We start from the raw sequence: 22,841 nt of genomic DNA on the forward strand, positions 1-22,841 counted from the left end.
CCACTCGCTTTTTCGCTCCACTTCCTGTTTCGGCGTGACCAAAATCACTACTCCAATTTAACTTCAAAAATCATGAAAATGTGTGAACAGATCTTAAAAAAAAAGACAGCGCCCCAATACAATTCAAATTCTTTGATTGGTAAAAAAAGACAGCGCCACAATACAATTCAAATTTTTTGAATTGCAAAAAAAACCAAGAGCAGCGCAATACAGTTTCGCTCAGCTGACAGCTTCGCAGCTATAAAAATATAAAACGAGGGATTTAAAACAGTCTACAATAAGTAAAGTTCATCAGTGAAAATATAAGATTTATCATTGAATACATAAATAGTGATCAGAATATGTCAATCGACATAATTGATGAGTCAGATGATACTGTAACTGCTGTTTGCTTCGCTTGTTGGTCGACTGACGTTTTCTCTGTGGAAGTCTGTGCTCGGTTGTCAACCTGTGCATAGTTACATTCAGTTGAATTATTAACTGCCTGCCTATTGTTAACTAGGCTGCTTCTAGCTGTTATAATCTGTTCTCGCGTCACACTAACTATAGAGCTGGTGCTATCGGGTCTTCTATTTGACTCGGAGGTTGATCCCAGCATTAAGACTCGTTTTCGGGGTTTTATGCGTCGCGGGTGAATAGGGAGACTCCGTTTGCGTCTCCTCATTCGACCACTGCTCCCACTCAATACTCGCGATCGAACTCTACTGCTTCTACTTTCGTCTCTCATCATAAAACTCGACTGAGCGTCGTCGCTTTCCATTAAACTCTCGTCCACGTGTTTTTCAGAGTTCTTTTCAACATTTTCATCACGCTCTTTGTCAGATTCTTCAATGCCCAACGCTTTCAGATAAAAAGTGGGGAATTTTTCGAATAGCGACTTGACCAGGTGCAACTCGTCAGCTCCCGGATTCTCTTTAAAGATCGATTTGACGAACTGATACATTACAAGCTTGACGAATGTTTCGTTAGACTTCTCATGAGTTATGTTAGCACCCCAGTCGACCATTTGCTGTTGTACTTCCACGAACTCATAGCCCGCATAATCTGCTGCAGGTAGTCCATTCACATCAAAAACTTCATCGCCAACTTTTTCATCTGCCGTTTTGGGAGCCATTGTTGCATCCCGAGTTTGTTTGCGCGCCAGGAACCGAATTCCTTTTCGCTCTTTCTCGTACTCTTTCCAAGCAGCAATCTTGTCTTCGTCGTTTAAATTTTCATCCTCTTTGTGTTCCAGTAACGAGTCATGCTCGTGATAGCGGTAGAGAAATTCTTTCCGTTTTAGGAGAATTTCTGCAAGCACTTCGTCTTTGGGAATGCTACACACTGGGTTGCTCCCAGGTTTGTACTTGCTGTAGACAACTGGCTCAAACTTGTACAGGTCCTCTAGCTCATCTCGGCTGAAGTGTCGATCAATTTGGTTTTCGTCAATAACACGTAAACTGAGAGATTCTTTGTTCACTTGTCTATTGTACACCTTCTCCTCCATTGTACCCTGAGCTATGAATCTATACACGTACACAGGCTTCTTTTGTCCGAATCGGTAACACCTGAAACGAAAACAGTAATAATTTATAGCACTTTCTTTCTCGATACTATAATTATGGAAAAATTAGCTTTTCAATAAATTCGTTACTGATGCCCATTAAAAAATCAGTGAGTACAAAACAGAATAAACTTAATATCTGCTACAAGTCCAAGTTCAAACAGCTGACTCGAACAAAAAACATAGCCACCAGATTAGACCGCCATTGGGCCCACTGACCGAAGTTGGAATTGAAACAGCTAAGAAAAATAAAGTGAGAAATCTGACGACAGCCTAATTTTGTCTAAATGTCAAAAAGAGTTCTAGCTTGGTCCATATTTTCATTAGATTCAATAAATACAGTGAAATTGAATGACAATGCTTAATACTAATAAGAGTTAGAAACAGACTCTAAGAAATTTTATAACAAGTATCGGATCTATTCTGTTTCGCCCCCCCCCAGCTTAGTGAGCATAAATTTTTTATGACCCCCAGGCGCACGTGCTATTTTCTTACATAGTAACGTGCTATATAACAACAAATAATTTGTAACTGGGGGTCATAAAAAACACTGGGGGCCGAAACAGAATAGATCCCAAGTATTAAGTCTTTGTGACCGGGCTTTATTGGGTTATCCTGTTTCTTTTTATATCACTTTTTTGACATTGACGTATTTGCACAACACTTCTGAAAGAAATCTAGGATCTATTCTGTTTCGGCCCCCAGTGTTTTATGACCCCCCAGGTACAAATAATATGTTGTTTTATTGCACGTTACGATGTAAGAAAATAGCACGTGCGCCTGGGGGTCATAAAAGATTTATGCTCAATAAGCTGGGGGGCCGAAACAGAATAGATCCGAAATCTAAGCTCCATTCAGTTGAATCAGTGAGTGAGGTCAGTCAGAAGACAAACGTGAAAGTCGTGACTTATGCAAAATGTAAAACGTGATCACAAGGTAAAACAAATTTTAAAAGAAAACCGGTAGAAAACTGGAAACGACTCGAGTCGTGGAACATACACTCCTAACTAACCTTACTAAATCGGAGGCAGAAGAAACAGGTTTAATAGAAACGGAAAATTAAATGGTTAATGACACTAAAAAAAATTTAACAAGAAAAATGCAGACACAATTGTTAGTTTGGGGTTCTAGGGGAGCTGGCAGGGGATGAAATAGTTACAGGAGGGGATGGTTAAAGGCGGTAGGCAGGTTTCGAGGGGGAGTAAGTAGATGAGTGGGGAAAAGTAGGCGGGGCGATAAGTTTAATGGGGTAAGTGAGTTGGGGAAGGGCTATGTAGATGGGAGGGGAGGGTAAAAGTAGTTGGGGGTAGCTGGCGGGTCTGCAGTTTGGTTAGGGAGGAGGGACTGTTATAGGAAAAAATATTCTCAACGTGATCTTTCGGCCTTGGACATAACCAGAAGTTCCTTAAGTGCTATACAAAAGAAACCGATCTTTCCCATTATAGCCCCCCCACCTTAGTGGGCAGATAACCTATAGCACACCATGGTAAACATACCATAATGGGAGCTATAATTTCGTATGGTGCAAAAATGAGAAGGACTCAACGAAACAAAGCTACTGCTAAGGTCCAATGTTGGAATAGAGAGAAGTCAAAGTTCGATTCATGTCAAATTTGCCTGAGCTACGAAGGACCTGTAGAATACCAATACCCCTCTTCGAGTAGTGAAAAGGAGAGCGCCTAAATAATAAACTCTGAGAAAACTGACGGCAATTAAAAAATGATATTTAGTTGGGTAAGTTATGCATTGAATTTATAAACCCAATATTTGTCTATGATTGAAATTCCGTTTTAATAAAAATTCACCTCAGCGCAGCCATAAAACAAAATGCAGTAATTATCAGTAACAAAAAAACCACATCAACTACCAAATACCACAAAACAATTCAATCGAAATACCGATTTCGCAACCCTAATCAAATTTAGAATGCCAAAACCTTTAAAGAGCGCGATTGCTATGAAATAAATTTCAGGAAACTCAGTCCAGAAATTTGGATCTCTCTGATTTGTAAAAAAGTAAAAAGTAGTAACAATGAGGCTGCGATGATGTACTTGTTAGAATTTTTTCATAGCAGCCCTAATCATATCGATCTACTCCAGGAGAATTAACGAGTCAAGAATTTGTGCTGATTCCAGAAAATTTGATCAGCAGTTTCATCAGATTCTATAAAAATGGCGAACTCAACCTTGGCGGACAATAAGCTTAATAAAAAATACAAGTGCAATATACTCTAAAGAAGTTTGATAATGTAATGCTACGTCATTAAACATTGTCTTAGGGCATGGGCTCCATTAGTTGATCGCGTTTCTTTTGATATAACTTTTTCAAATTGACCGAATTTTCTCAAATCAGCTGAATAATTCCAAACTCCATCCAGTTGATATAGTGAGTGAGGTAAGTCAGAAGTCAAACAAGGCGACTTCTGCAAAACGAAAAATGGTAAAAGGGAAACAAGAATTGTGAAAACATTAGTCACTTAAGAAAAATTGGAAATAGGGAAAATCAAACTGTTTCTCACTGTACGTTAGGAGTGAGCTGCCACAAAAACTGGTCTCTTGTTTCCTCCACTTCCTTTTTCGACATAACTTAAAAAATGACCTCTTCAGTTTGACCTGAAAATCATGACATGAAAATATGTGAAAAAATTCTAAAAAAGACCAAACACTTTAAAACTCAAATTTTTTGAATTGCGAAAAGTAGCAGGACATAGCTCGAATTACATTCCACAGGAATGAGTAAAACCAATACATGAATACCAATTGAGTAGAGGACAGGCAAGAAAATTAACATAAGAAAATTATTGGTGTCATTAAATCCAATAACAACACTTAATATCCGCTGACAAGATGGAAACACCTGCTTGAAAGATCACTCATTTGGAAAAGCGGAAAGATAAAAAACAAGAAACACGAGAAACTCTAATAGTACTTATTTTGTTGAACCCATGGCGTGAGTCATTAAAAAACACGAAACCCTTGACAACAATAAACTATCTTACAATAAAATGCATACAATCAACAAGCATGATCATAATTGAGACCAAGCAAAAAGACAAAAACAGCAAACACTGGCTAAACTCATGAACTCGTCATTTTATGAAAACAAAAAAGCACAAACTCCTCTAGAACTTTCAGTTCTAAACTAAAGCCATAAAACACATTCCTTTATGCATATTCACAAATCCTGATACGAAGGGATTAATGACAAATGAAAAAAGAACAGCAAAGACAAAACAACAAAATTTCCAACATTATTTTGAAGCAAACAGTGTCAGTGAGAAACACGATTAACAATGATTGAAAACTGAAATAAAATCTTTCTGTATCTCACTCGAAAGTCGAGAAGACTTTTGATTAATGACATTAGGTAAAAAAAATAACAAAAGAGACAGCAAGTACGGTTCAAACAAATCAATAAAAAATTTATGCGAGCAAAAAGAATCAATGAACTGAAACAACTTTTGCCACATCAAGATCAGACTTGTCAGTATTATGCCTAAACAACATGACGTCAAAACAACACATAAAAGCAACCCTCAAATTTTCATTAACCTTCAGCCTTTACGAAAAGAGATGTAAAGTCATAAAACACCACTACCAATCAAATAAAAACACTATTGAAATCATGAACATTTCATATGAAACCTGATAACAATTGTCACTATTGTATGGTAATTGTATCACAAGAGTTATTGTATGACCTATAATTGTATAGAAAAAAAAATCTAATTCAAAACAATTAGCAATAAACTGAAACACCTAAAGATTCACAAAATTCTCAATGTAAAATCTGTATTTATTGAGCCCAAGCAACCAAATAACAAAACGATCACAAATTACGGACAAAACTCTTTTATTCATATTCTGAAAAGTATTAAACTAAAAAACTAATAGCTATGAACTGAAGGCAGGGATATATTTCGTTTATTGCTTTACAGAAATCCAAAAATTGACACTTTTATCAGAATGTTGTCAGACAAAAAGAACTCTAAATACCCGTAAAACTGAAAAATCGCTAATATTTTAAAACAAAGTAATGTTAAGGTTCGTTAAAACCAACAGCTATGGATCTGAAACAATAAACTACTTTCATTTACACCCCCAACATAAACCAAAAAGAATGAACGATTCGAACTGATTTAATTGTCATAAATGCTTCAGAGTAACAACACATAAAAGAGACCATGAAATACAGGAAAGTCTCACAAATTCACAAATTTATTAACAGATAAACAAAATTCAAAACAATTAGCTGACATTGAGGTACAAAAACAGTTCGCAGAAATCTACGTTTTAATTTAATAGCTCACTTTACTACTCTAGCGTGACTCAAATTACTACTCCAACATGTGTGAAAAATTTAGATTCATTCCATCCCAAACAACCAACGAGAACATCACATATGCAGGAGAAAACAAACATTAACATAACAGAGATGCAACTCTACTATTTGTAAATTATCTGAAAAAAAACCATCGAGCAAAACTTTATTATGAGAATCCAAATTAAAGATTATTGGAGCTAAAGGTATACTATTTGATCCTAAGAAACGCCCTTTGTCTGGCCCTTGTTAGCTGAGGTACTTAAAATCTTAAAACTTATTTAAATGTATTTTAATGATAACAAAAATATCATTGGCAGAAAAACCAGACATGGTCAGAAAAACAAACAAAAAAAGACAAACAGAACTGAACCTTCACTTGAACACACATTCCCCAAAACTCAACGGAGAAAGATTTCTGACATCTTAAAATCACTATTTTTAGTTACATATTTTTTTGCTGAAAAGACAAATATTAAGATTGACAGAAACTGACAATCTTCAAATAGTTGATCGTGATAAAAAATCTTCTGACAGCCGTTCCTGAAACTCAGACAATTTGAAGTCACAATACGCGCCAAAAGACACATTGAGAGAGCACAAGACAAATTTTTAAGAAAATGAAAGGAATGTCAGGAAAATGAATGCAAAAGAACTGATTCTTTTCAAATTTGAATAAATCACGAAAAAAAAACACAAAGATTGAAACTACAAATCAAAGAAAATATTTGAATAACAAGCACTGCTCCAAGAAAAAGTCGGAAAGAAGAACAATTTAATTTTAGTTGCCAGACCATTGGACTCCAAGACCTGCCACAGATTAAATGAAATCAACATAGGCACAACAAAGAGAACTCGAAATTATGTTCAGAAATTATGTTCAGTAACTAGAAATTATGTTCAGTGACCCAAAATAGAAAATCGAACACATTTGAACACTTTGCATAAAATATCGAAAAACTGTCTCACAATTACAATCAGCAAACAAGTTTTGCTTCCAACTTAAGAATTTTATCAATAAATTAACTATTATCAACAACACAGAATGCAAATCTCACAACTTAACATACCAAAATTCAAAGAAAAACATGAATAGACCAAAATAATTTTGACCAAATCAATGTTGTATATATACAGGACAACACGTCAATAAGAAGGTAGTCGATTGCATGAGTTAATAAAAGTTTGTTACGACATACATAGATCAAATTGAGCTTTTTCACAAACTGCGGGGGGCTACATATTACTATCACACGGATAATATTAAGATGAAAAGTTATTTCCACAAGAAAGTCAAAACTACAAGCATGAAAATTAGCCAGATGGACAAAAAAATGGCGAAAAACGGATAGCTCTATGTTTTATCGGAAAAACAATTCAAATTTAAAAATTCACTCATTCAAAGAAGCAAATAAACACAACTTCTCTCAAGCAAAAATTAGTCCACAAGGCAAGTTTATTCACGTTCATTTTCAAGTCAAAGCGCCGCCTGAACACATAGAACCCGGTACAGTAGTAAAAATTCTGAAAGCCACTCGAATATTCGTCTCTGGTAAATATCTTACCATTGAATTAGTATTTACTGATACCAATAAAGATAACTAGACAAAATTAATTATGTCAGAATGAAAAAAATAGCCCTAAAAATCAACTGAGCTAAAAAACACTTAGAAAATCCATTATTTTTATAATAGATTAACAGCTTAAACATTTCTTTAAATTAAATGAGAGCAATAACAGGCCCGTACAATAATTTGTAGGGCATAACAGACAGATGAAATTGTCTAAATCTGAAGAAAAACTGCAAAAAAACCTGAAAAACAGTTGCAAATTTTTCAATTTTTCTCAAATTTCTCAATTATAATAGTGTTTCGAACTCTGAAAACAGCAGCAAAATGAAAAATAAAAACTGGAGTCAATAAGCGCATATTCAATTCCGATTGAATGCAATGAAATAAAAAATGACAAGATTGCTGAAATGGCGTATAAATTTTCAAAAAAGATGAAAATCTTCCAAATAGCATACAACTCATATTTATCACCAAAAAACTTGAAGACAATATCAGCGAAAACTTAAAATAATCAGTACACCATATTGAGAACTCTTAACCAAAAAAACATAAACCGACTATAGTAGGAGAATGTGCTCTCGAACGACAGAGGGGTCGAATTAATTCAGAGAAGACTGCGGCCTACATATTTTTTTTGAAGCGAAATTCCGACTAAGGCATTACTATCAAATGGTATTGCTGAAGTAACTCTTTAGTCATGCGTTTTCTTGAACAACAAAATTTTCTGTTCTTTTCAAAAATTATGGTAAAAACAACAAGTTTGTCATACGTCTTCCCCTCAAAATGAAAATTTTTGCATTGTGAGCGGCACGGGAAATCGCATGAGAATTTTAAAACTTGCCAACTTGTAAAAGACACGTTTACACTAATTGCTTCAAAATTCATTTGAGAGCAATGAAAAATAGATAAAACCAAAAAAAAACAGCTTGAAAAGCCGTGCGTGAACAAAAAATTTTACTCGGTTACAAAAAATTCACTTTTCATTCTCTGCGTCTCTCAAAAAAACATCGCACGAAAAAAACACTGTTTTGCGAGACTTTCCAATTTTGTTCAACAATCAAATGGCTATAAATTCAAATTTTGTCACGCGTTTCAATACTTATTTGACAATTCACTCCAATAAAGTTGATTTAAGAAAGACACTTCGAGTCGTTAAAAATACAACACAACAATACAATTCAAATCCAATGGATTGTTAAAAATGGATTGTAAATACTAGCCATTGAGAGGGTGAGGGCGACTATTTAAGGCAAAAAATAAAGTTCTTTATATAAAAAAGTGAACACAGCCGGCAAATTGCCGGAAAAAAAGCCACCGTTGACCTGCATGGCGCACATTGGGATTGGAACAGAAAACGAAAAAAAATTAAGAGATAGAAACTGACAGAACTTTTCTAAGTGATCTTATTTGGTGTGCATATTCGGTTAAATTCTATAATTACACCTAATTCAGATTCTAAACTGAAGGCTAGTAAGCATAATACTAATGCTAGCTAGCAATCGCTTAAATAAACTTTGATGACTTAATAAATTATGACTTAATGACCCGGCTTTATATGTTTATCCGTTTCTTTAGATTTTACTCTTTTGACTTTGACCGATTCACTACATTACGTAATTCAATAGGTGAACGAATTTGAACTCCATTCAGTTGAAATAGTGAGTGAAGTAGGTCAGAAGTCAAGCGTGAAAATCGTGACTTAAGTTAAACGAAAAACGAGATCAAAATGTATAGCGAATTAAAAAAACATAGCCGGCAAATTGCCGGAAAATTGCGGCCGTTGGCCAGCTTGACGCACATTGGGAATGAAACGAAAAAAAGAAAGAAATTTCTCGGTGCGCAAACTCTGCATATTCGGCTAGATTCTATAATAACAGCTAGCAATCGCATTGATGAACTTTGATAACCTAATGCACTTAATGACCAGGCTTTTCATGCTTATACTGTTTCTTTTGATCTTTTGATTTTGCTCTTTTGAGTTTAGTCGTATTCACTACATGTAATTCAAAGCGTGATAGAATTCAAAATCCATTCATTTGAAACAATGAGTGAGGTAAGTCTGAAGTCAAGCGTGAAATTCGTGAATTATGTAAAACGAAAAACGAGATCAGAAGGTAAATCAAACTGAAAAACATAGCAGGAGAAGTCCTGGAATACAATCCAAAGAATTGATTGAAAAATTTGGAAAAACTGTAACTGACCAGCAGATTGAACAATGCCAGCCAACAAGACAAACAATTTCGAAAATTGAAAAATGTAAAATAATCAAACAAACTAAAGAAATCTTTGACAAAACACTTGAAGCTTTTACCCTTAAGGCTAAATTTAGTCCATCTAAAGATACGCATTAAAACACGCTCAAGCCTTGAAGCAGGATTATTGGCCAATAAAAATGGAAAACTCGGAAATGACGCACGCTTTAAAGTTTGAATTTGCAAAATTTAAAGAAAGTATCTAAATATAGCAATCATTAAAAATGTTCAAAACAAATTTTTGTCTTGGAATCTGTCAAGAATCGCATTTGCAAGACATAGAAAATTCGTTTGCCTGTAAAGATCGTTAAACTCAGAAGAAAACAAAAATTTCAAAAAAAGTTTAAAAGAATTGCAAATTTTAATGAAAAGTTGCTAAACGATATTGATATCTTCAGAATCATTTAATTGTCGCCAGAGACTATTTAATAACCTAATTCCCAGCCCAATAAGTTTCACCGTCTCAAGATTGACAAACACGGTACAGCATAATAATTACAGACAAAATTTCCAAATATTTTAAACAAATTTTGAAAACCATTCCATTGCCCCTAAAAACTCTGCAGTAACAGACTATAATTTGAAAAACTCAAAACGCATAAAAAATGCTAAATTATTGATATTAAAATGTTGAAATCCATACCACTGTCCCAAACAACTATGCAGTAACAACTATGAAGTCCCTGGTCACGGGGGATAGAAATCATGAAAAACCGACACAAATTTACAAACTTGAAAAAATTGCAAGCTTTATTTTTAAAAATAATGAAATTTGTGATAATAGAGTCTTTAAAATCATTATATTGCTCTAAACTTATGCAGTAACCAATTATCAAACCCCAGAGGAGGTTCCCTGGCCCCTCAGGCTGGAAGAACACAAAAAGACAAATATTTTCAAAAAACATGAAAAAAAAAAATAGCAAAAACTATTACTATTTTGCGTGTTTATGTTTGCAGTAACAAAACAAATAGCTCAAAAAATGGACTGAAAAAGTAATTAAATCTTGCAAAAAACTTTTTATCAATTTTGACAAACGTCAAATCAAAACTGATCAAACAAAAACTCCTAAAAATGACCTTTTAACCCTGAATTAAGGCATTCCCAGCAGCTGCACCACGCTAAGCACTTGAAAGACTATTAAAGCCGACTTCGGGACTATTAAAGCCGGATACCTGTTTATCCCGTTTTGAAATATCAAACTCATAAAAATGTGTGAAAACATCTTCAAAACAGCGCCCCAATACAGTTCAAATTCTTTGAATTGTAAAAGCACGATGTCCCCAATAATAGCCGATATCGCTTCGCGGCTATTAAAAAAGACAGAGCACCCATACAATACAATTCTTGGATTGTAAAAAAGGAGAGCGCCTAAATAATGACCCCCCGAGAGGCTGATGGCGGCTATTAATAATTACAATTGTTCCATTTCTGAAAATCTGAAAGTGGTCGCGCTTGCCTAAACATGGACTGAATATCATGACTGGGATTCCAGGAAGCGTCAAATATGATAACTCTATTGGCAGCCACCAAGTTGACCCCAAGTGAACCGGCACGTGTTGAGATGAGGAAGAGACGACATCTGCGATTCTCTGGGCAGTTAAACTTGTCACACATTTCCTTCCGGAATGGTGCTGACGAAGATCCATCCAGTCTAAAACATAGCCGGCATATTGCCGGAATAGCTGCGAAAAAATAGACCTGCATGCCATATAATAGAGATAGAAACAGATACAGATCTAAATTGAAAAAAAAAATGACGCCGCTCAAAAAACTAGGCTAAAAAACATTCAGCGATAAATCAATAAAGCTTGTTAAAATTCATTCCACAGAAGCCTCTTATTAGGGACCTTTACTGCACATATGAGTCTAAACAAATTCAAATTAAACCTAAGTTTTAAAGTGCAAAAGTCATTTTATTGAGTGAGGTAAGTCACGTATGATCAAAATCTAATCACGCAAATAACCTAAAAACTTTTGCTAAAGCGAGTGAGAAATGACGTCACGAGCGCAAATGCCGTTAGTGAGAGGGAGAAGTCATTCAGAAAAACTGACTTATTCAGCTTTGCTGTGTGAACAAATGTAAAACGAAAAAAGAGCGTCAGACAACGAAACAAAAAACATAGCCGGAAGAATTCCGGAAGCGGCTCGAAGCGTCAAAACTTTAACAAAACCGTAATTGCAGCGGAAGCCATTACCTTTTGTATTAACTCACTGCCTCTCCACATCTTCTCTAAAAATTGGTGAAACTTAAACCACTGTCACCAAGCGAAACAAAACGCAGCAAATTTTTATATTATTGAAAACGTTTGGTAACGTTAAAAAAAGTCCGCAATAATTAAAATGGTCAAAATACTGATAGGCTCAAAAAACTGATAGGGCTATCAATTGGCCTCAAATAATTTATTCATGATTCTAATCTTAGAGATCGCGGAAGCAAACGGCAGATAATCTTAGAAACTAAGTTAAATCTTTTCAAAAAAGAATGCTCAAAGTTAAGAATCAGAAAACCACTACAATTACACTTCTAATTACTGCAATTCAGAAATAAAAGCATATACTTCCTCCTTGTACCTACGCTAGAAAACATGATTTCATACTAAATCAAAAATTAAATTGATCATAGAAAAGACATAAGCAGCAGAGGAATATTAAAAGGCAAATAATCGTTTAAATAAAAACCAAGGTCAGAAGGAAGTTGCAGTAACCATTAATAAGTGGATGTTTTGGAAAAGTCTTACTAGCAGACTCTCAGTACTGCCTTATGTTGAATGAAATCAATTGCAAACCAGAGAAATGACGAAAATATAAGAAAAAGCTGAAATCATTCAATTTTATAAAAACTTACAAAATCAAAATACCGCAAATAAATGTAGGTGCCAGCCCGAAGCTAGAATGATGCTGACTAGAATGTGAAGAAAATGGACACATTGTAAGGACCACCGTAACAAAATGACATTCTTGATTTTTGAAAGTTAAAAATCAAATATAAAAAAATCAAGAAAAACGAATACATTTCATTATTAAGCATCCGAGACATAGAAAAGATAACGAGCCATCCGATACAAAGATCTATCCTCTTAAAGAGAACTCAAAAAATGGAAAATAGAGAAAATACGAAACATCGGAACATTTTGCAAAAAAAATTGTAAAAAAAACTTAGCCGGCATATTGCCGGAATAGCTGCGAAAGAACAGACCTGCATGCCATATAATAGAGATAGAAACAGATACAGATCTAAATTGAAAAAAAAATTGACGCCGCTCAAAAAACTAGGCTAAAAAACATTCAGCGATAAATCAATAAAGCTTGTTAAAATTCATTCCACAGAAGCCTCTTATTAGGGACCTTTACTGCACATATGAGTCTAAACAAATTCAAATTAAACCTAAGTTTTAAAGTGCAAAAGTCATTTTATTGAGTGAGGTAAGTCACGTATGATCAAAATCTAATCACGCAAATAACCTAAAAACTTTCGCTAAAGCGAGTGAGAAATGACGTCACGAGCGCAAATGCCGTTAGTGAGAGAGAGAAGTCATTCAGAAAAACTGACTTATTCAGCTTTGCTGTGTGAACAAATGTAAAACGAAAAAAGAGCGTCAGACAACGAAACAAAAAACATAGCCGGAAGAATTCCGGAAGCGACTCGAAGCGTCAAAACTTTAACAAAACCGTAATTGCAGCGGAAGCCAATACCTTTTGTATTAACTCACTGCCTCTCAACATCTCTAAAAATTGGTGAAACTTAAACCACTGTCACCAAGCGAAACAAAACGCAGCAAATTTTTATATTATTGAAAACGTTTGGTAACGTTAAAAAAAGTCCGCAATAATTAAAATGGTCAAAATACTGATAGGCTGAAAAAACTGATAGGGCTATCAATTGGCCTCAAATAATTTATTCATGATTCTAATCTTAAAGATCGCGGAAGCAAACGGCAGATAATCTTAGAAACTAAGTTAAATCTTTTCAAAAAAGAATGCTCAAAGTTAAGAATCAGAAAACCACTACAGTTACACTTCTAATTACTGCAATTCAGAAATAAAAGCATATACTGCCTCCTTGTACATACGCTAGAAAACATGATTTAATACTAAATCAAAAATTATATTGATCATAGAAAAGACATAGGCAGCAGAGGAATATTAAAAGGCAAATAATCGTTTAAATAAAAACCAAGGTCAGAAGGAAGTTGCAGTAACCATTAATAAGTGGATGTTTTGGAAAAGTCTTACTAGCAGACTCTCAGTACTGCCTTATGTTGAATGAAATCAATTGCAAACCAGAGAAATGACGAAAATATCAGAAAAAGCTGAAATCATTCAATTTTATAAAAACTTACAAAATCAAAATACCGCAAATAAATGTAGGTGCCAGCCCGAAGCTAGAATGATGCTGACTAGAATGTGAAGAAAATGGACACAATGTAAGGACCACCGTAACAAAATGACATTCTTGATTTTTGAAAGTTAAAAATCAAATATAAAAAAATCAAGAAAAACGAATACATTTCATTATTAAGCATCCGAGACATAGAAAAGATAACGAGCCATCCGATACAAAGATCTATCCTCTTGAAGAGAACTCAAAAAATGGAAAATAGAGAAAATACGAAACATCGGAACATTTTGCAAAAAAAATTGTCAAAAAAACTTAGCCGGCATATTGCCGGAATAGCTGCGAAAGAATAGACCTGCATGCCATATAATAGAGATAGAAACAGATACAGATCTAAATTGAAAAAAAAATTGACGCCGCTCAAAAAACTAGGCTAAAAAAACATTCAGCGATAAATCAATAAAGCTTGTTAAAATTCATTCCACAGAAGCCTCTTATTAGGGACCTTTACTGCACATATGAGTCTAAACAAATTCAAATTAAACCTAAGTTTTAAAGTGCAAAAATCATTTTATTGAGTGAGGTAATTCAGGTATGATCAAAATCTAATCACGCAAATAACCTAAAAACTTTCGCTAAAGCGAGTGAGAAATGACGTTACGAGCGCAAATGCCGTTAGTGAGAGGGAGAAGTCATTCAGAAAAACTGACTTATTCAGCTTTGCTGTGTGAACAAATGTAAAACGAAAAAAGAGCGTCAGACAACGAAACAAAAAACATAGCCGGAAGAATTCCGGAAGCGAGTCGAAGCGTCAAAACTTTAACAAAACCGTAATTGCAGCGGAAGCCATTACCTTTTGTATTAACTCACTGCCTCTCCACATCTTCTCTAAAAATTGGTGAAACTTAAAACACTGTCACCAAGCGAAACAAAACGCAGCAAATTTTTATATTATTGAAAACGTTTGGTAACGTTAAAAAAAGTCCGCAATAATTAAAATGGTCAAAATACTGATAGGCTGAAAAAACTGATAGGGCTATCAATTGGCCTCAAATAATTTATTCATGATTCTAATCTTAAAGATCGCGGAAGCAAACGGCAGATAATCTTAGAAACTAAGTTAAATCTTTTCAAAAAAGAATGCTCAAAGTTAAGAATCAGAAAACCACTACAATTACACTTCTAATTACTGCAATTCAGAAATAAAAGCATATACTTCCTCCTTGTACATACGCTAGAAAACATGATTTCATACTAAATCAAAAATTAAATTGATCATAGAAAAGACATAAGCAGCAGAGGAATATTAAAAGGCAAATAATGGTTTAAATAAAAACCAAGGTCAGAAGGAAGTTGCAGTAACCATTAATAAGTGGATGTTTTGGAAAAGTCTTACTAGCAGACTCTCAGTACTGCCTTATGTTGAATGAAATCAATTGCAAACCAGAGAAATGACGAAAATATTAGAAAAAACTGAAATCATTCAATTTTATAAAAACTTACAAAATCAAAATACCGCAAATAAATGTAGGTGCCAGCCCGAAGCTAGAATGATGCTGACTAGAATGTGAAGAAAATGGACACAATGTAAGGACCACCGTAACAAAATGACATTCTTGATTTTTGAAAGTTAAAAATCAAATATAAAAAAATCAAGAAAAACGAATACATTTCATTATTAAGCATCCGAGACATAGAAAAGATAACGAGCCATCCGATACAAAGATCTATCCTCTTGAAGAGAACTCAAAAAATGGAAAATAGAGAAAATACGAAACATCGGAACATTTTGCAAAAAAAAATTGTCAAAAAAACTTAGCCGGCATATTGCCGGAATAGCTGCGAAAAAATAGACCTGCATGCCATATAATAGAGAGAGAAACAGATACAGATCTAAATTGAAAAAAAATTGACGCCGCTCAAAAAAACTAGGCTAAAAAACATTCAGCGATAAATCAATAAAGCTTGTTAAAATTCATTCCACAGAAGCCTCTTATTAGGGACCTTTACTGCACATATGAGTCTAAACAAATTCAAATTAAATCTAAGTTTTAAAGTGCAAAAGTCATTTTATTGAGTGAGGTAAGTCACGTATGATCAAAATCTAATCACGCAAATAACCTAAAAACTTTTGCTAAAGCGAGTGAGAAATGACGTCACGAGCGCAAATGCCGTTAGTGAGAGGGAGAAGTCATTCAGAAAAACTGACTTATTCAGCTTTGCTGTGTGAACAAATATAAAACGAAAAAAGAGCGTCAGACAACGAAACAAAAAACATAGCCGGAAGAATTCCGGAAGCGACTCGAAGCGTCAAAACTTTAACAAAACCGTAATTCCAGCGGAAGCCATTACCTTTTGTATTAACTCACTGCCTCTCCACATCTTCTCTAAAAATTGGTGAAAATTAAACCACTGTCACCAAGCGAAACAAAACGCAGCAAATTTTTATATTATTGAAAACGTTTGGTAACGTTAAAAAAAGTCCGCAATAATTAAAATGGTCAAAATACTGATAGGCTGAAAAAACTGATAGGGCTATCAATTGGCCTCAAATAATTTATTCATGATTCTAATCTTAAATATCGCGGAAGCAAACGGCAGATAATCTTAGAAACTAAGTTAAATCTTTTCAAAAAAGAATGCTCAAAATTAAGAATCAGAAAAGCACTACAATTACACTTCTAATTACTGCAATTCAGAAATAAAAGCATATACTTCCTCCTTGTACATACGCTAGAAAACATGATTTCATACTAAATCAAAAATTAAATTGATCATAGAAAAGACATAGGCAGCAGAGGAATATTAAAAGGCAAATAATCGTTTAAATAAAAACCAAGGTCAGAAGGAAGTTGCAGTAACCATTAATAAGTGGATGTTTTGGAAAAGTCTTACTAGCAGACTCTCAGTACTGCCTTATGTTGAATGAAATCAATTGCAAACCAGAGAAATGACGAAATTATAAGAAAAAGCTGAAATCATTCAATTTTATAAAAAATACAGCAAATAAATGCAGGTACCGGCCCGAAGCTATAATGATGCTGACTAGAATGTGAAGAAAATGGACACAATGTAAGGACCACCGTAACAAAATGACATTCTTGATTTTTGAAAGTTAAAAATCAAATATAAAAAAATCAAGAAAAACGAATACATTTCATTATTAAGCATCCGAGACATAGAAAAGATAACGAGCCATCCGATACAAAGATCTATCCTCTTGAAGAGAACTCAAAAAATGGAAAATAGAGAAAATACGAAACATCGGAACATTTTGCAAAAAAAATTGTCAAAAAAACTTAGCCGACATATTGCCGGAATAGCTGCGAAACAATAGACCTGCATGCCATATAATAGAGATAGAAACAGATACAGATCTAAATTGAAAAAAAAATTGACGCCGCTCAAAAAACTAGGCTAAAAAACATTCAGCGATAAATCAATAAAGCTTGTTAAAATTCACTCCACAGAAGCCTCTTATTAGGGACCTTTACTGCACATATGAGTCTAAACAAATTCAAATTAAACCTAAGTTTTAAAGTGCAAAAGTCATTTTATTGAGTGAGGTAAGTCACGTATGATCAAAATCTAATCACGCAAATAACCTAAAAACTTTTGCTAAAGCGAGTGAGAAATGACGTCACGAGCGCAAATGCCGTTAGTGAGAGGGAGAAGTCATTCAGAAAAACTGACTTATTCAGCTTTGCTGTGTGAACAAATGTAAAACGAAAAAAGAGCGTCAGACAACGAAACAAAAAACATAGCCGGAAGAATTCCGGAAGCGACTCGAAGCGTCAAAACTTTAACAAAACCGTAATTGCAGCGGAAGCCAATACCTTTTGTATTAACTCACTGCCTCTCAACATCTCTAAAAATTGGTGAAACTTAAACCACTGTCACCAAGCGAAACAAAACGCAGCAAATTTTTATATTATTGAAAACGTTTGGTAACGTTAAAAAAAGTCCGCAATAATTAAAATGGTCAAAATACTGATAGGCTGAAAAAACTGATAGGGCTATCAATTGGCCTCAAATAATTTATTCATGATTCTAATCTTAAAGATCGCGGAACCAAACGGCAGATAATCTTAGAAACTAAGTTAAATCTTTTCAAAAAAGAATGCTCAAAGTAAAGAATCAGAAAACCACTACAATTACACTTCTAATTACTGCAATTCAGAAATAAAAGCATATACTTCCTCCTTGTACATACGCTAGAAAACATGATTTCATACTAAATCAAAAATTAAATTGATCATAGAAAAGACATAAGCAGCAGAGGAATATTAAAAGGCAAATAATCGTTTAAATAAAAACCAAGGTCAGAAGGAAGTTGCAGTAACCATTAATAAGTGGATGTTTTGGAAAAGTCTTACTAGCAGACTCTCAGTACTGCCTTATGTTGAATGAAATCAATTGCAAACCAGAGAAATGACGAAAATATAAGAAAAAGCTGAAATCATTCAATTTGATAAAAACTTACAAAATCAAAATACCGCAAATAAATGTAGGTGCCAGCCCGAAGCTAGAATGATGCTGACTAGAATGTTAAGAAAATGGACACAATGTAAGGACCACCGTAACAAAATGACATTCTTGATTTTTGAAAGTTAAAAATCAAATATAAAAAAATCAAGAAAAACGAATACATTTCATTATTAAGCATCCGAGACATAGAAAAGATAACGAGCCATCCGATACAAAGATCTATCCTCTTGAAGAGAACTCAAAAAATTGAAAATAGAGAAAATACGAAACATCGGAACATTTTGCGAAAAAAAAATTGTTAAAAAGACTTAGCCAGCATATTGCCGGAATAGCTGCGAAAGAATAGACCTGCATGCCATATAATAGAGATAGAAACAGATACAGATCTAAATTGAAAAAAAAATTGACGCCGCTCAAAAAACTAGGCTAAAAAACATTCAGCGATAAATCAATAAATCTTGTTAAAATTCATTCCACAGAAGCCTCTTATTAGGGACATTTACTGCACATATGAGTCTAAACAAATTCAAATTAAACCTAAGTTTTAAAGTGCAAAAGTCATTTTATTGAGTGAGGTAAGTCACGTATGATCAAAATCTAATCACGCAAATAACCTAAAAACTTTCGCTAAAGCGAGTGAGAAATGACGTCACGAGCGCAAATGCCGTTAGTGAGAGAGAGAAGTCATTCAGAAAAACTGACTTATTCAGCTTTGCTGTGTGAACAAATGTAAAACGAAAAAAGAGCGTCAGACAACGAAACAAAAAACATAGCCGGAAGAATTCCGGAAGCGACTCGAAGCGTCAAAACTTTAACAAAACCGTAATTGCAGCGGAAGCCATTACCTTTTGTATTAACTCACTGCCTCTCCACATCTTCTCTAAAAATTGGTGAAACTTAAACCACTGTCACCAAGCGAAACAAAACGCAGCAAATTTTTATATTATTGAAAACGTTTGGTAACGTTAAAAAAAGTCCGCAATAATTAAAATGGTCAAAATAATGATAGGCTGAAAAAACTGATAGGGCTATCAATTGGCCTCAAATAATTTATTCATGATTCTAATCTTAAAGATCGCGGAAGCAAACGGCAGATAATCTTAGAAACTAAGTTAAATCTTTTCAAATAATGCTCAAAGTTAAGAATCAGAAAACCACTACAATTACACTTCTAATTACTGCAATTCAGAAATAAAAGCATATACTTCCTCCTTGTACATACACTAGAAAACATGATTTCATACTAAATCAAAAATTAAATTGATCATAGAAAAGACATAAGCAGCAGAGGAATATTAAAAGGCAAATAATCGTTTAAATAAAAACCAAGGTCAGAAGGAAGTTGCAGTAACCATTAATAAGTGGATGTTTTGGAAAAGTCTTACTAGCAGACTGTCAGTACTGCCTTATGTTGAATGAAATCAATTGCAAACCAGAGAAATGACGAAAATATAAGAAAAAGCTGAAATCATTTAATTTTATAAAAACTTACAAAATCAAAATACCGCAAATAAATGTAGGTGCCAGCCCGAAGCTAGAATGATGCTGACTAGAATGTGAAGAAAATGGACACAATGTAAGGACCACCGTAACAAAATGACATTCTTGATTTTTGAAAGTTAAAAATCAAATATAAAAAAATCAAGAAAAACGAATACATTTCATTATTAAGCATCCGAGACATAGAAAAGTTAACGAGCCATCCGATACAAAGATCTATCCTCTTGAAGAGAACTCAAAAAATGAAAAATAGAGAAAATACGAAACATCGGAACATTTTGCAAAAAACAAATTGTCAAAAAAACTTAGCCGGCATATTGCCGGAATAGCTGCGAAAGAATAGACCTGCATGCCATATAATAGAGATAGAAACAGATACAGATCTAAATTGAAAAAATTGACGCCGCTCAAAAAACTAGGCTAAAAAACATTCAGCGATAAATCAATAAAGCTTGTTAAAATTCATTCCACAGAAGCCTCTTATTAGGGACCTTTACTGCACATATGAGTCTAAACAAATTCAAATTAAACCTAAGTTTTAAAGTGCAAAAGTCATTTTATTGAGTGAGGTAAGTCACGTATGATCAAAATCTAATCACGCAAATAACCTAAAAACTTTTGCTAAAGCGAGTGAGAAATGACGTCACGAGCGCAAATGCCGTTAGTGAGAGGGAGAAGTCATTCAGAAGAACTGACTTATTCAGCTTTGCTGTGTGAACAAATGTAAAACGAAAAAAGAGCGTCAGACAACGAAACAAAAAACATAGCCGGAAGAATTCCGGAAGCGACTCGAAGCGTCAAAACTTTAACAAAACCGTAATTGCAGCGGAAGCCATTACCTTTTGTATTAACTCACTGCCTCTCCACATCTTCTCTAAAAATTGGTGAAACTTAAACCACTGTCACCAAGCGAAACAAAACGCAGCAAATTTTTATATTATTGAAAACGTTTGGTAACGTTAAAAAAAGTCCGCAATAATTAAAATGGTCAAAATACTGATAGGCTGAAAAAACTGATAGGGCTATCAATTGGCCTCAAATAATTTATTCATGATTCTAATCTTAAAGATCGCGGAAGCAAACGGCAGATAATCTTAGAAACTAAGTTAAATCTTTTCAAAAAAGAATGCTCAAAGTTAAGAATCAGAAAACCACTACAATTATACTTCTAATTACTGCAATTCAGAAATAAAAGCATATACTTCCTCCTTGTACATACACTAGAAAACATGATTTCATACTAAATCAAAAATTAAATTGATCATAGAAAAGACATAAGCAGCAGAGGAATATTAAAAGGCAAATAATCGTTTAAATAAAAACCAAGGTCGGAAGGAAGTTGCAGTAACCATTAATAAGTGGATGTTTTGGAAAAGTCTTACTAGCAGACTCTCAGTACTGCCTTATGTTGAATGAAATCAATTGCAAACCAGAGAAATGACGAAAATATAAGAAAAAGCTGAAATCATTCAATTTTATAAAAACTTACAAAATCAAAATACCGCAAATAAATGTAGATGCCAGCCCGAAGCTAGAATGATGCTGACTAGAATGTGAAGAAAATGGACACAATGTAAGGACCACCGTAACAAAATGACATTCTTGATTTTTGAAAGTTAAAAATCAAATATAAAAAAATCAAGAAAAACGAATACATTTCATTATTAAGCATCCGAGACATAGAAAAGATAACGAGCCATCCGATACAAAGATCTATCCTCTTGAAGAGAACTCAAAAAATGGAAAATAGAGAAAATACGAAACATCGGAACATTTTGCAAAAAAAATGTCAAAAAAACTTAGCCGGCATATTGCCGGAATAGCTGCGAAAGAATAGACCTGCATGCCATATAATAGAGATAGAAACAGATACAGATCTAAATTGAAAAAAAAATTGACGCCGCTCAAAAAACTAAAGTGCAAAAGTCATTTTATTGAGTGAGGTAAGTCACGTATGATCAAAATCTAATCACGCAAATAACGTTAAAACTTTCGCTAAAGCGAGTGAGAAATGACGTCACGAGCGCAAATGCCGTTAGTGAGAGGGAGAAGTCATTCAGAAAAACTGGCTTATTCAGCTTTGCTGTGTGAACAAATGTAAAACGAAAAAAGAGCGTCAGACAACGAAACAAAAAACATAGCCGGAAGGATTCCGGAAGCGACTCGAAGCGTCAAAACTTTAACAAAACCGAAATTGCAGCCGAAGCCATTACCTTTTGTATTAACTCACTGCCTCTCCACATCTTCTCTAAAAATTGGTGAAACTTAAACCACTGTCACCAAGCGAAACAAAACGCAGCAAATTTTTATATTATTGAAAACGTTTGGTAACGTTAAAAAAAGTCCGCAATAATTAAAATGGTCAAAATACGGATAGGCTGAAAAAACTGATAGGGCTATCAATTGGCCTCAAATAATTTATTCATGATTCTAATCTTAAAGATCGCGGAAGCAAACGGCAGATAATCTTAGAAACTAAGTTAAATCTTTTCAAAAAAGAATGCTCAGAGTTAAGAATCAGAAAACCACTACAATTACACTTCTAATTACTGCAATTCAGAAATAAAAGCATATACTTCCTCCTTGTACATACGCTAGAAAACATTTCATACTAAATCAAAAATTAAATTGATCATAGAAAAGACATAAGCAGCAGAGGAATATTAAAAGGCAAATAATCGTTTAAATAAAAACCAAGGTCAGAAGGAAGGCCCGAAGCTAGAATGATGCTGACTAGAATGTGAAGAAAATGGACACAATGTAAGGACCACCGTAACAAAATGACATTCTTGATTTTTGAAAGTTAAAAATCAAATATAAAAAAATCAAG

General features: G+C 34.1%; 1 protein-coding gene across 2 annotated transcripts in view; it reads right to left on the reverse strand.

Annotated features, from left to right (window-relative positions):
- Positions 1-258: 258 nt before the first annotated feature.
- The window catches only part of LOC142358707 (transcriptional regulator ATRX-like), a 53,973-nt gene continuing 31,390 nt past the window's right edge, over positions 259-22,841 (reverse strand). For both annotated transcript variants that reach the window (XM_075410234.1, XM_075410235.1), the window contains 2 exons: positions 11,144-11,338; positions 259-1,547 (listed from right to left, as the gene is read on the reverse strand). In XM_075410234.1, coding sequence (XP_075266349.1) covers positions 335-1,547; positions 11,144-11,338 — 1,408 coding nt within the window. In that variant the 3' untranslated portion in view covers positions 259-334. The remainder of the gene's footprint in view (positions 1,548-11,143; positions 11,339-22,841) is intronic.

Source organism: Convolutriloba macropyga, chromosome 2 (assembly GCF_964194025.1).
Source record: "Convolutriloba macropyga chromosome 2, txConMacr16.3, whole genome shotgun sequence".
In the NCBI taxonomy this organism is placed as follows: Eukaryota; Metazoa; Xenacoelomorpha; order Acoela; family Convolutidae; genus Convolutriloba; species Convolutriloba macropyga.